This window comes from Sinocyclocheilus rhinocerous, unplaced genomic scaffold (genome assembly GCF_001515625.1).
Source record: "Sinocyclocheilus rhinocerous isolate Xijiao unplaced genomic scaffold, SAMN03320098_v1.1 scaffold3339, whole genome shotgun sequence".
NCBI classification, from domain to species: domain Eukaryota; kingdom Metazoa; phylum Chordata; class Actinopteri; order Cypriniformes; family Cyprinidae; genus Sinocyclocheilus; species Sinocyclocheilus rhinocerous.
This window is the reverse complement of record NW_015643244.1, coordinates 90,713-106,376: the sequence shown is the minus strand read 5'-3', so window position 1 is coordinate 106,376 and position 15,664 is coordinate 90,713. Positions and strand designations below refer to the sequence as shown.

The 15,664-nt window shown below is 34.9% G+C and overlaps 1 protein-coding gene across 4 annotated transcripts in view; it reads right to left on the bottom strand.

Moving 5' to 3' along the window:
• The window catches only part of LOC107757202 (rab-3A-interacting protein-like), a 46,070-nt gene that overhangs the window by 4,941 nt on the left and 25,465 nt on the right, over positions 1-15,664 (bottom strand). For 2 of the 4 annotated variants that reach the window (XM_016574617.1, XM_016574620.1), the window contains 6 exons: positions 12,906-12,983; positions 7,700-7,903; positions 5,787-5,915; positions 3,448-3,560; positions 1,642-1,659; positions 1,293-1,392 (listed from right to left, as the gene is read on the bottom strand). In XM_016574617.1, coding sequence (XP_016430103.1) covers positions 1,293-1,392; positions 1,642-1,659; positions 3,448-3,560; positions 5,787-5,915; positions 7,700-7,903; positions 12,906-12,983 — 642 coding nt within the window. The remainder of the gene's footprint in view (positions 1-1,292; positions 1,393-1,641; positions 1,660-3,447; positions 3,561-5,786; positions 5,916-7,699; positions 7,904-12,905; positions 12,984-15,664) is intronic. The other 2 variants (XM_016574619.1, XM_016574618.1) reach the window with 2 other exon arrangements.

The window sequence follows — 15,664 nt, the reverse complement described above, 5'->3', positions numbered from 1 at the left end:
GAAATGCGCGAGAGAAAAGAGAGAGCACTTCTATCAGCACGATTCCGCCTTCACTAACTTTAAGTTAATCGACAACGAATTGTGACTCCCGGGAAAAACGGGATGTCTGGTCACCTTATCCCTACCCCTTCGGGTGCCGAGGCCATTGTTTCATATCACTATAGTTCGCATTTTGGTAGCCTATCCATCCGCTGCGGCTGCCATACTGAGACTAGATATGCAAACGCCCTTCTCATAGCTTTTATCATCAGATATTAGTTTTAGCTCGTCAACGTCTCGTCTTAGTCACAGAAAAAATGTTCATTAACGAATATTTTTCGTCGTCGTCTTCGTTGACAAAATTAACACTGATTGACGTAATGTTCAAATGAGCAAAGACTATTCAAACTCCAACTGACAAAAATCAATCAATCAGTCCATGCTAATCATGCTAGAAACATGTTAGCAACATGCTAAATCATGGCAGCAACATATTAGCAACATACTAATCATGCTAACAACATGCTAATCATGTTAGAAACATGCTAACAACATGTTAATCATGCTAGAAACATGTTACTAACATGCTAAAACATGCTAATCATGCTAAAACATGCTAACAACACACTAATCATGTTAAAACATGCTAGCAACATGCTAATCATGCTAAAATATGTTAGCAACATGCTAATCGTGTTAGAAATATGTTAGCAAAATGCTAACAACATACTAATCATGCCAGAAACATGCTAGTAACATGTTAGTAACGTGCTATCAACATCTATCTAATCGATCTATCTAAACTTTCAAACTTCAAGCTTTTACAACTGCTTCAAACTTCTAGTCAAGGCCTTTTCAAGCAAACTTCAAAGTTCGTACACAAACTTTACTCATCTAGTTTTAAACTTTTAATACATTCGATATTCAAAGCATTAATTCTGCAACCACTGAGACACATACATATGCTTTCTCTGGATATGCAACAAAATGAGAAATAACTGAATATTTTCTGAAGACTGATCTACGTAAAGGTGATGATACACGGGGCAACTTTTTGACCAATGTTGCCTGGCAAAAAGTATCCAGAAGTATCCAGATCCAGAATGGCCAAATTTGTTGCCCATTCTCAATGGGAAAGTGTGGCCCAAGCAACATTGCTCAAAAAAGTTGCACGGGAACATTGCTCAAAAAAGTTGCCCTGTGTATCATCACCTTAAGTGTCCATATTTCACTAAACACCAATATGTGTTTCTCCTAATAATTTCAGAGGAGATGCTGTGAAGCCTATAACAAGGCAATAATGCAATACTCACCCGATAACGGCAAAACGGAGATACGTAATAATAGTTGCTGGAGTCGCCAAACTTGATTCTGTGCTTGCAGGTTTTGGTTTGACCACACAGGGCACATTTCCTGCACAGTGGGAAAGAGATCCAAAGCTTTTAGAACTATATTATACTCCTAACCTGATAAACATCTGAGGAGCCATTTAGGACTGTAAACTAACACTTTGGTGAATAACGAAAATGAAGCACACATAAACAGGCACTGAGAAATGAACTCCCTGAAACACAGGCACTAGGGAAATCAAGACAAGGATCGGGACACAGGGCGGCACGGGTCAGATCAGGAGGAATAAGGGTCTTATCACGATTCACTTACACGAGAGTCTGTACCATCCTGCCACAGGAAGAGCTCATCGGTACAAGAACGAAATCAACAAAAAGACACAAATACAGAAAGAAAGAATGACGAAAGAAAGTCATGCTGACAAGCTGTTCATGTTCACACATAATTTACACAACATTTTTAGGAACAATGGAATAAAAATAAACAGCGACATTAGAAAAATGGAGTATTTATGGATCTGACAAACTTTAAATACATGTCTAATAAAAACATTTTGGTTAAATATAAATGAATGTATAAGGGAAAGTGTTGCTGCCCACTGTTCATGACAGGTCATGTAAGGTTTGTGGTTTCCCAGCATGGGTAACACTTTACAATAAGGTTCATTAGTTAACTATTTAGTTAACATGAACTAAGCATGAAGAATACTTCCAAAGCATTTATTAATCTTAGTTAATGTTAATTTCAACATTTACTAATGCATTATTAAAATCAAAAGTTGTGCTTGTTAACATTAGTTAATGCACTGTGAATTAACATGAACTAACAATGAATGACTGTATTTTCATTAACTAACATTAACAAATATAAATAAATACTGTAATAAATGTATTGTTCATTGTTTGTTCATGTTAGTTAATACATTAACTAACATTAACTAATGGAACCTTATTGTAAAGTGTTACCAAAAATATACTAAAATGTATTTGAAATACATTTATTTTGTGCTAAGCATACATTTACATATTTATGTGCTTAAAAAAAATACCCTGCAATTGTACTTTTGGTATACTAAACTGGTATACTTAAAGTCTGCTAAATTTAGTGCTTGATGCACTTCAATTGTGCGGAAGTAGTGCTGAGGTCCAACTAAAGATATACAGTACTTAAGTATATTTGATTGTGCTAAAGTGAAACTATAGCAAGTATACTTCAGGTACACTTTTAATATCTTGCATTTAAAGACTGATATTATACAGAGATCATACAATCCTTATTAATAGTGATATTAAAACACATTTTAGGCATAACATTAAGAAATGTGCATTGTGCAATAAAGAAATACTCCAAATAAAGTTTAATTATAATTTTATATCAGCATGTCTTTTGTGATATGTCAATAAATATGTTAACAATATTTTTTCTTTGTCATTTAAAGAGCGCATTAGTAATATGCGCCTATATGCGGGTGCACAACGCACGTACACTTTGCTTATTACGCACACAGGGACGCGCAGCAGCACACACACTTTTAAAAATGAAAAATTACATTCCGCCATGTAAATAGCGAACCCTCCGAGCGCGACTGGCTTTTGAAGGGGATGGGAGATGAGACTCTGATTGGTTTATTGCACGTTACACCCAAAAAAACACCCATTACTCATTAAGAGAATAGGGACAACCCGTTTAGACCATGCGTCCGGTGCACGCCGACCGTTTTCCCGTCGTTAAACTAGCAAAAGTGGATTCGGACACGCCCTGAGTGCACCTGCGCCGTGCGCTTTAGACCATGTGCTTAGATCATTAAAATAGGGCCCTAAAAATTTAAGATTAAATGAAAATTTAAAAATTATCGTATTTTCTCGCTCTTATTTTATTTATTTATTTATTTTTTAAGAAAGGCTAAATGTCTTACGAGCACAATAATATATTAGTTTACAAACAAAGGCAACTATTAGTCTGATTAGTAATTACATTTGATGACACTGTCATAGCCTATTTACAGGATACTTGGTTCATTCATATTAGGAGAGCTGAAGATTTATAAAACTACTCTGTTCACAGATTAATGGAGCAACGAGCCTCATGTCAAGCGGCTGTGAATTCAGCCACACTCACTTGGGTCCTCCACACTCAACAGCAGACGCTTTGACCACCGGCAGCGGCTGGAATCCCACAGGCTCCACGCTTAGTGTATTCTGCTCCACTGCCTCCAGGATCGCTGATCCGAGCTGTGGATAACACAAACTATACATCAGCCATGCACAAATCAAAATACACATCTAATGAAGTTTCCTAAACTGCCATTTGGAAGGCCAGATGGTTTAAAAATTATTTACTAGTTCATTTTAATCATTAGTTAATCCCTTTCTTCCCTACCTTTGGTTAAACATGTTTGTTTATAACTGAAATAAATATGCTATTTTTATTCTGTTGTTCTATTCAAAAATATATGACAAAAGGTTACCTATATTATATATAAGTAAAAAAAAATTAAGACTTCTTAAGGCCGGCACAAATAAAATCAATACCAATAAATGTAGGCCCAAACAGAACATTTACCTTAATTAAACAGGCCGGGGCACACATTCAACGGCAAAACATGTTAACTGCAAGTTAAAAGTACTCTGGACATGTTTTATTCAACATAAACATATGTATTGAAATTGGTTTATGTACTAATATATACATACATACATACTAATTAGAGGACGATCGATATTGGATTTTTCTCATACAATAATAATGTCTTTAAAGAAAGGCAATAAAAATTATTGTGCTGTAAAATCTACATATTCACTGTTATTCACTATGGGGTGACAGAGAGAAGTAACAAAAGTATATATTGTTTTTTTAATAACTAAAACACCAATAATGTTAAAAAAAAGGTTGCATCAAATTTTATTGCATAAGATTATATGTATATAAATACTTTCAATTATAAGTAAGCCCAAAATACACCAGAAGTACTCTTATTTTATAGCTGCTCATTCAAAAAGATGAGAGAGATGCAATCATCTTACAATCATCTATAGCATATTACAATATAAAGAAATCATGAAGTAAATATTATAATTAATCAACAATAGATCATAAGCAATCATTTGGCATAAATGCACAGTATTGACTGATTGGAAAAAAGCTCTTAAACAGCAAGCCTGTACAGCACAGCAGCACCATTTTTTACATTGAATGTGCAGCACTGATGTCTATTTATTAAATCATAGACGTTTAAAGTTTTATAATTACATTAAGCCATGTCAAAATTCCTGTTTTTCTGTCCCCAAATGTAATATCTCTTAAAATTATAATTAAGACTGATGACATTTAAGACACTTTAATATGTTGAAGAGCTCTTAAACAAATGTCAACAAATTTAAAAGCACTTGTTAAAAGCATTTTATCTAAATTTCACTGTATAGTCCAGGGCTCGAAATTAAATTTTTTACTTGGTAGCACTGGTGCTCCCAACTTCAAAAAGTTAGGAGCACCAGCAAAAATTTAGGAGCACTCACCAAAAATTTAGGAGCATCACAACTACAAATGATATATTAACAGATTTGATCCTTACATTCTTAACTTTAATGCTGATTTTGTATTGGTTAATATTAGCTGTCAATCTCTCAGTCACTGCTTTCCGCTAACTACCTCGAGAAAAAGAAAAGGGCTGAAGAAGAGCGAAAATGAGGCTGGTGGATCAACATTCACCACATGATCGCTATCACCAGCACCATTATTTGTAACTTCAGGTGGTTCACAAAAGAAATCTGTCAGTGTTTCACAACAATTATATGTACTCGCACAAATGCTCCCAAATATATTTTGAGGTCGCACAGATTAAATTTCGGGAGCATATGCAACCAAAATGGTCGCAATTTTGAGCCTTGTAGTCTATAGGCCTTAAAAAATATTTGTTTTTGTTGGTCAAGCTGTACATCTACAATATGTGTATAAATATATAAAGTTTGATTATGTCACCTTAAATGTGCTCTATGTTTTGTTATAGGTAAATGCTGCTTGAAAGTGAATTATATAATCTTAAAGGGGTCATATGTAATGTTCTTTTTAGCAGCATCATATGACCCCTTTAAAATTAAAAAGTCCCCTTGTACACCTTAAGTGCAATTATCAACTTTTCCATTAGGTCATGCAGTATAAGTGCACTACCTAATTAGGAAGCTTGACTGTAGTTAACTACTTCAAATTATGAGCAGCGTGTAACTTTGTAAATTACAGTTTGATATAGTTGACATTAATGTTTTCAGCAATTCATAAGTAGATTCAACCAGCAGAGAGCAGCTGTAGATCTCAATTATTAGCCCAGATTCTCAATGATCAGCTGAGCTGTCACACTTGTATAGCTCATTATAGCTAATCATTTACAGAAACTAATGTCTATAAAATAATAACAAGGAAGTGCTCATAAGTTCTACAGAGGGATGATAGCAGAAGCATACCTCACTCTTAGAGAAATTCAGACATGGGTAGATGTCTTCTCTGTAAATACGCTCGAGGAAGGAGCAGCTTCTCTCCAGGGTTGGCTCCTCTTTCCACACTTTGAACTCAGTGAAGAGCAGTGAATCCACCTAACAAACACACACACACACATTACTTAATACTGACAATTATAACACTACTTTTATAGTCCATTTCAAAATACTGGATGAGAGGAAGATGATCAGCAAACTTTCACGTAATTTTCAGACTGCTCCTCACGCTGTTATTGTATGTTGTGTGGCTATACTTTCTGTAGAATTGAGAAATGACTCTTCTCCTTCTGCTCCCAGTGTTTGTGGGGTTCCTCTAGGTTCCATTCTAGGTCCCATCTTGTTTTTCCTAAATTTGTCACCACTTGGTTATATTTGTCGAAAACACAATGTTGCTTATCACTGTTATGATGACGACATGCAGCTTTATCTTCCTTTGAAGGTCAATGATACAGTAGTTTGATGGATTATCTGAATGACGTCAAAAGATTAAGAATGTCTTCTGAAGAGACATGATCACTATATGATGAGCAAATTCAATAGGCTTTTATTCACATATAAACATTCATCAATGAACATATTAGGGGTGTAAGAAAATATCGATACACGTGAGTTTCACAATATTTTGTTTGGCGATACTGTATCGATATATATATATATATATATATATATAAAAAATCATACAAGATTCATGGCAGTTGTTTCGTTTTGAGTTTATATCCAGACCGCTAGATTGCAGTCTTATCTCTGAATTTAAATTTAATTTAATATAGTTCACTGCTAGTAATGAAGGATGAAAGAAATGTTCCAGCTCCCGCCTCGGTGTACAAAGTTAAAGTGTGGCGTCATTTCGGCTTTCGTTACAGACAAGGCACAAAAGAGATTGACAAAAGTCATGCGATGTGTAAAATGTGCAATGCCAAAGTCAAATATTCTGTGTGTGTGTGTGTGTTCACGTGTGCTCATGTTCTTCACACAGAACCCTGCAAGCACTTTATTTTTCATTGATATTAAGCAGATGTAATTCTTTTGTTCAGATCAAAATGTTATGACATTGTATGTTACAATTTTAAACTTAAACTGTGTACCTTTAAATCAGAGTCTAAAAATATATGTGGTCTGTTTATAACAGCTTACATTTTATACATTTAATTTAACTAAAGAATCCTGCAAGCACTTTATTTTCCCCCCTTTACTCGTAATGCACAAAAAGTGGTTCAATTACATTGAATGTTACAGATCCTACTGTGTTCTGGTTACATTTTTTAAGGTTTGCATATGGTGAAGTGTTCTTAATGACAACTTTCCTAAAATGATATCCTATTCCTAAAATAAGAAATATCCCAATATATCGCCTTGTTTACAGTATCGCAACTCATCCTATCACAACCCCTGTATCATGATACGTATCGTCTCGCCAGATTCTTGCCGATACACAGCCCTAGAACATACATAGAGCACATCAAATATGGTAACAAGAACTGCAATCATGCTTGTTGATGCACATTTTCATATTAGAAGTTGTCCTTCATTAGTATTTTAAATCACATGAGGACCCATCTCCTTGCACTAGCTTTTGGAGCGTCTTATGTTTTTATTATTTGTTTTATAAATATTACTGATATGTTGTAACCATGTACTTTAGTCACTTTTAAATTTGTTATTTGGACAGTATGCTCGGTTTAGTGTGTAGTCAGAAAGGACACTGGACACATTCTTTGGAGATTCACCTACATATAAACTCTTTAGATTAAATACATGTTGATGCTTGTGATTAACAAGACATCATGGTTGACACGGAATAAACCCCAGGAGTATATGGGAAATGTCTCCAGGTGTGCGAGTGATGTTACACACAAGGACGTTCATGATCAGATACAAACCTCTTTACACTCACGTACAATGGGCTGTGTCACTGCGACCTCCTGCTGGCTGCCCAACATGGCGCTGCTTGTGCTCTTGTTGCGAGCGTGGCCTTTCTTAAAGGGGGCTTTAGGTCCGGGGGGCATTTCCTTACAGGGGGACGTGGGAGAGGTTGAAAGGACCAGAGTCTTCAAAGCAGCCACTTCAGCCTGCAGAACATCAATCTAAATCCAAGGGGAAAGACTTGTGAGACTTCAAACTTATGAGGGGTTTAAATTCAGGTATTTATACACAGGGTTGGGGAGTAACGAAATAATTGTAATGTCATAACATATTTAAAATACAAAATATGTGTGACTGTATTTCGTTATAGTTACATTTTAAATAGCTGGTAATAAAATTACAGTTCCATCCGAAAAGTATTTTAGATTACCAAAGTGATTACTTTGAAATTAAATGTCATTTATTTCATTTAGTATTAATATAAAATGTTTGAAAATTTTTACACAATAAGGCAACTGGTGATTCTCTGACGTTAAAAAACGTGTGCAGCCTGTTCAAACAGCAACCTACAGAGTGCAGACTAGTGACGACTTACTAAAATGCAGGAGAAAATCAGAAAGCCAAGCGCGTACTGCCTTTTTTTGCATTGGAAATACAAAGACAGTTTTACTTTCAAATGTGAAAAGGAATGTAACATCACAGTGCAATGCAATTTTGTTTCCTGCAACAAAACTTCTCTCATCTTTAAAGGAACATCTAACCTTGAAAAGGCATCTTAAAGTATGTTATTCTCAGTCTTTAAAAACACTGTTCTCAGGCCACATGAGCACTTGCAGTGCAAGTGAGGTTTGTCTGTATGAGTTATTGTTCTTCTATATTTATAACATATGGTATAGTTAAGCAATATCAATCAAGGAAGAAGAGTGCTGTTTTCCCGAATATTAGCACGATTGCAAATGTGGTACTGATTTTATGCAATTCAAAAACAAGAAGTTAATATTAAGTACATTAAAGAACAGTATTGTCTGATTTCCCAAATAGCCCACCTTGTTGGCAGAGACAGAGTAGAGAGTAGCTACAACCACCAATGCCTGGAATAGACATCATTACAAAGGATGGCCCTTTAAGAACAGTAGTAGTGGCGTAGGGAGTAAGATACGCTATAAAAACTTGACGCGATCGATCCGAGTTTGAATCTGCCTTTTGCTGAACTCGTTCAACTCCCATTCTTCTCACACATCAGATCGGAAAGGCATTTATTTTCAATAAAAAAAATGAATTAAATATTCGAAAAGTGGAAATAAAGTGCCTTATGGGTATTTAATAATAAAGTGTTTATCGGGTATAGTGGTAGGGTTAGGTGTAGGGAGGGCTTTATTGTCCTAATAAGGCGGCATCCATTAATGATTTTAATAAATATTATAATTTACACTCAATATGTTATTATTGAATACTGCTTTATAATGTACTACAACACTGAGGTGCAAATATCTGCCACTATTTGCAGTAAGTAAAAATATAGCATCTAATTACTATTACACTTATTGCAAAGAAAACACACAGAGAATGAGAATGATTCAATTACATTCATAAATCACTTGCTTTATTCCTTAATGAATTAGTTATTTTGAACGAATCGAATGATTCCATGACTCATTCATTAAGACAATGATTTGCCACCACCTACTGTCAGTTTTAGTTTCATATTTAAAAACTTAATCCCCCCCCCCATTATTTCATATTTCAATGTTCAAAATGTTGTATTTAAAACATTAATCTCACAATATTATTTATGCATTTATAATAGCTTTAAAAGCATTCATGCCACCCATTTTTATTTAGAGGTGGTTAACATAAAAACAAGACATCAAAGTTAATATGCCCCTTACCTTAAGTATTATAAAGTAGTCCAACGTATTTAGATTAAGTTGCTAAACGAGTAATCTAACAAAATATGTTACAAAATACTTTTTAAAGCATTTATTTTGTAATCTGTAGAGAAATAAATTTTAAAGGTAACCTACCCAACCCTATTTATACAACATATTTTACAAAAAGTGAAAAACCTAAATGTTAATAACAAAGATGTCAGAGGCCATTCACACAGAACATGTTTTTACGTTTAAAACCTGAGATGCAAAAAGATGGAAAAAAAGATGTGAACCTCCAATGTAGTGTTGTCACGATACCAAAATTTTGACTTCGATACGATGCCCGACTAAAATATCTCGATACTACTACTGAACCGATATCATGACTAAAAATTTATTAAAAAAGAAAAGAAAGAACTCTCTCACGTGACCAGTGTTCCTGCCCTGCTTTTTGAGTATTTCCTCCACCATAAAAAAAAAAAAAAAAAAAAAATCACATGCCAGTGCCACCACACAGGCCTATGGTGAGCAACTACCAGTCTAGGAATATGATATAGCTGAGCCTACAGGTATGTATCTTTGCAACATCAGCAAGTTAGCTTAAGACATGAGCTAGGGGTGGGAAATATGACCAAAATATTATTCAACACTAGGAGTAATTTTATTTTACAATAACAATTTATATCATGATATGGTCATTTTTGTTATTAATAATAAGAACATAGATGCAGGTGACAAACAAAAGGACAAATACAATAAAACAAAGACACAAATGAAATAAACTGTGTTTTTAGGTACAGTAGGTCTATTTAACAGTAGCATTCAAGAAAGAGATAGAGTAAAGCACTGCATAGTCTTCACTGTATGAATGAAACATTCATACATTTATCCTTATTAAAGCTAATAAAGTTAGTCAAGATTAGTGAGTGATTTTCTATTTTTCTTGATTAACATTGTAGAGACAGAGAGCAGCAGGAATTTTAATCTGCTGTCACTTTAAGAGCTGCACGGACCCAATTGATACGCACGCGTTTTCTTTCTCAGCTGTTTATGTTCATTTCAGTCATAGATCAAGATGGGCGTTTTAACATGATTCTGTGCATATTTGACCGCTGAAGTGGGATCTGAAAGAGATCTGAATAAGCGATCACGCTTCGGGTGTGTGATAGCGTGTGAGTTCTTTTTCGAGGTTTATTGCGCTTAACTCTTTTTAACATATTTTCTCATTCATGCATGTTTCTTATTCACTCCTAAATTGTCGATAACTTTAAGCAGTGCTGCGCTGTGCGGATATATAAAGTTTGGCACGGCTAGTGTTCATGCAGGGAAGCAGAGCGCTGAACACACACTGTCCTGCTGTCGTACGTCGACGCAACTCAGGAAATACGGCTCTTATTTAAACGCTGTCATTCTTAAAATACCGGTACTGGTAAAATGAGGATTGGTACCATTTTTAAAAGCGGGGTATCGCGATACCTTTTTAGTACCAGTATATCGTGCAACACTACTCCAATGTGTATGTGTGTGTTTATTTTTTTATTTAATTTAATTTTAGTTTCTCTTCTTTAATTCCTATCTTTTTGATGACAGTGTAATGCATGTAACACTATATTAAGTTTATAATAACTTTTTCCATGACATATTAGGGGCCAGCATTCTTTCATTTCAAAATTAAACCATCAATTTAAACCACATCATTTAAACCACTAATAAAAAAAACACAGACATCACCTCAGCTTTATTGCTCACCAAATCATCATTTTACTCTCATTTGGCAAATGATGAAAGTTCATTTTGAACCCTGTACAAAAAGTCACAGTGGATACAGGTTTCACACGTTTTATTCAGTCATATTTATAATATTTTTTATTTCAAACTCATGTGCTTCCTAATGTTAAGCTGATTTAGCACTGATTGGATATGAAATAGACATTACTACATGACTAATGTAGTATATACAGGTGCATCTCAATAAATTAGAATGTCGTGGAAAAGTTCATCTTAAACTACTTCAGTCTGTGTGCATTTAATTTATTTAATACACGAGTTTCACAATTTTAGTTGAATTACTGAAATAAATGAACTTTTCCACGACATTCTAATTTATTGAGATGCACCTGTATATTCTGGGGCTAAATTTACAGCAGCAATAACTATATTGTGAAATGTACTGTTACTGTGAAAAATGACTATTAAAATAAGAGTAATGTTAGATTTTGGTCATATGTCCTACCTTTAATGCTAGAGATATAGGGCCAGATTCATTAAGCAGGGCAAATGATGCAGCCAGATCATTACCATAATGACCAATGTAATCTACCAAGAGCAGAGTAAATTAGCAACTGCCACAGCCATGTCAAGCCAGGGGCGTTTCTAGCCTTTCAATAGTACAGTTAATCTAATGAATAATTGATTTGTTAAATCAAATGAAAAATGGTGTGTCTGTTTGGTCCAGACGCTACAGGGGCACAGGCCCTTCAGCGAAAAAGTGTGCCCATATTTAATAATTTTTTAAATACTGTATTAAATATAAATGGATATAAATCGTGATTACCTGCAGCACAGATTCTTTCACAAGCTGCACACGCAATAAAGAGCTGCTTCATCATTGACAAACACTAGACATTTGCAAGTTTTGTTTTCTACAATGGATTGTAGGTTTTGTTTTCGGTCTTAAAAACGATTTTCTGGCTCTTTCAGTGTGAGAAACCCCTGCAAATGACTCCGTGTGTGATTGAACTGTTTGAATGAATCAAACTTAATCGTGAACAATTTCAGACCTTTTTGCAAACCAGTTTCTAAGGTTGTGATTCTAAACAACTGACAGAAAACAGCTTCTGCACCAGTAAAAAGGGTCTAGCAACGCCCCTGAATAGAGCGCAAAATAGGTTAAGACATGCTTTTTTGGGTGTTAAACAGCGGTGCAAATACCAGTAAATACTACTGCAAACCTTAGTAAATAATGTTACATGATTCATTTAAATACTCTCCTCCCATAAATTTGCCATCTGAAAGGGAAACTCCTACAAATGCATATGCAATAAGGTCGGCCAAAAATAATTGCATCCACACTTTTTCATCTCAAATTTTTCAATGTGTGTCTTTAGTAAATCTTGACATTAACTGTTAGTAAATCTGGCCCGTAAGATGCTATAAATAAATAACCTCAGTTTAAGTTCAATCTTTTGTCTTGGTGACACTGACAAATATTAATGGTTTAGTTTGTCGATAAGCTTTGTTTCTTCTCTGAAGTTCACTGTATTCTCTCATTTAGCTAGTTTATTTCTAATCATGTAGAAAGTGCAGTCTTGGCATTTAGCCTTAACAAAACCGTAATATCAGCATAACTCACCTTTCCCAGCGCCTCCTTCAGTTGTTTTTCCGCAGTGGCCTGCTTCAGGTTTGCTTCGTGCACCATCTTATGAGCCTCCTGTTGAGAACGTCACAGATCAGATCCACATTAAACTCAAACTCATCTAAGAATAACCCACACCAAGAGACACCTCAACCACACCAGACCAGATCAGACCAAACCAAACCAGAGGCACCTCGCAGAGCAGCGCTACAGGAGGACTTTGACCAACGGAAGCAAATGAGGGAAAACCGAAAGAAAGACATGGAAAAGGAAAAAAAATAATAATAATAAAAAATAAAATAATTTTATATATATATATATTCAGTTTTTCTTTTTTAATAAATCTGCAAAAATGTCAACAATTCTGTGTTTTTCTGTCAATATGGGGTGCTGTGTGTACATTAATGAGGAAAAAAAATTAACTTAAATGATTTTAGCAAATGGCTGCAATATAACAAAGAGTGAAAAATGTAAGGGGGTCTGAATACTTTCTGTACCCACTGTATATGAGGAAAGTATGAAATGCATAAGAGCGGGTTACCTAAACACTCAGCACATCTGGATTCATATAATGTGAAGATCAACATAATGTATGTTATACATTGACCCTGCAGTCCACACAATTACAGAAAAGTAATTTGAAGTATTTGGAGCTGGACACTTGTTTAGTTCAGTAGGATTCTTTAAGAACTTTAGAAAAAAGCCTGGGTATTGACACAGGTTTTACAATTTGATTTGTTTCTGATTTACAAGTTCTTAATTCAACTTGATTCTGATCATGATGTGATAAGTCAATTTTTTTTATTAACTTTCTATTGATATCATGGTTTCATTTAAACAGCGGCTGTCATAAAAACTGGCTTTCATGACTAATTTACTCAAACTCACATTAAATAATCAAAACAAACAGGTAAAAATAAATTGAATATACAACCCCATTTCCAGAAAAGTTGGGACATTTGTAAAACAAAAACAAGAATCCTGGATTTGTTAATTCTCTTTAACCTTTACTTAACGGACAAAACTACAAAGAATAGATCTCCAATGTTTTCACTGCCCAACTTTATTGTATTTTGTAAATATGAACACATTCTGATGGCTGCAACACTCCAAAAAAAGTTGGGACAGAGGCTAAATAAAAGTGAGAAGATGATAGAATATCCAAGTTAAACGGTTTTGAAACATTCCACAATAAGGATCATGAAAGGGTAAAACTACCAAAGTCTCAGTCTTTGCAAGCAGAGATGGGCCATGGATTTCCACTTTATGTCAAACGTAATGTGAGAATTGTGAAACTGTTCAAAAATAACATTTCACAATGCAAGATTGCAAATAATTTAGCCACACATCATTCCTATTCCGAGATGCTGTCGGGTTCTCTGGATCCGATCTCATGCTATGAAAGACAGTGGAAATGTGTGCTATGGTCCGGTGAGTCCACATTTCAGCTCGTTTTTGGGAAAAACAGATATCGAGTTCTCCATGCCAAAGTCATAGGGACCATCCAGACTTTTATCAGTAACAGGTGCAAAACCCATCATCTGTCATCGCATGATGGTAGATCAGTGCCTACAACAAGGGTGACTTGCCTATGTGTGAAGGTACTATTGAGGCTGAGGCATATATTGGGATTGTACAGAGATATATCTTTTCCCGGGAAGTCCCTGGTCATTAGAGCGACACAATGTCAGGCCTCATTCTACACATACAACAACAGTGTGGTTTTGTAGGCACAGAGTGGATGTGCTTGACAGGCCTGTGTCATGAAGAAGAGAATAAGGCAACAAAGACCACAGACTGCTGAGGTGAAGTCATGTATCAAACAAGAAAATTCCACTTGCAAAACTGCAGCAATTAGTATAATCAATTCAAAATCAATTTAAAAATGTAATCAAAACGGAAAATGATGTAGCACAGTTGTAAGCATTCTTCTGTCCCAACTTTTTTGGGGGGAGTTTGTTGCAGCCATTAAAAATCTAAATTTGTTTATATTTACAAAATACAATTAAGTTAGTGAAACATTTGGAAGACATCGGAGATCTTTTCTTTGATCATTTTTTCTTTGACACAGATTCTAGTTTTTATTGCATTTTACAAAATGTCCCAACTTTTCTGGAAATGGGATTGTATAATAGAGTGCTGCAAAAATCCTGAAACATTTTACCATTTCCAGTTCCAGAGTTTCTGGTCAAACGCCTGAATAAGGTCTGTGGTTAACACAAGCTCAATATATTTTCACCTTTTTTCTACAACATAAAATACATCAGAAATACGCTCTTGTGACTTTTTTTTTTAAAAGCTTGTCTTGAAGTCTTGAAAAAGGAAATTGCTAACTAGTGGCCTAAATGGGGCTACAGAATTTGTTGGGGATATTAAACGTCACCACACCAAACAGGAAAACTCATCTACTCAATTAGTCCGCTTTCATAGCCTGGTTGTGTTTATAATCACGCCCCTGCCAACTATTCGGTTACATTTTTACATAAAATGTTTAACCCAAACGTTGGGTTAGTCCATATTTGACCCAAAGTTGGGTTGAAACAGCCCAGCATTTTTTAGAGTGTATACTATATATATATTCTTTTAAAAGTTCCCTGTCAGATGTTAAAACTGTCTGGAGATGATGTTTATGAATGTGACTTTGTCCATTTGCTCTTTTTATACAACAGATTTGATATGTTCAATTCTTTGTGAATACTGCTTGTTTCTTTGTGAATTATAGTTTTTTTTTTTTTTTTAAATCTGTATGTGACACT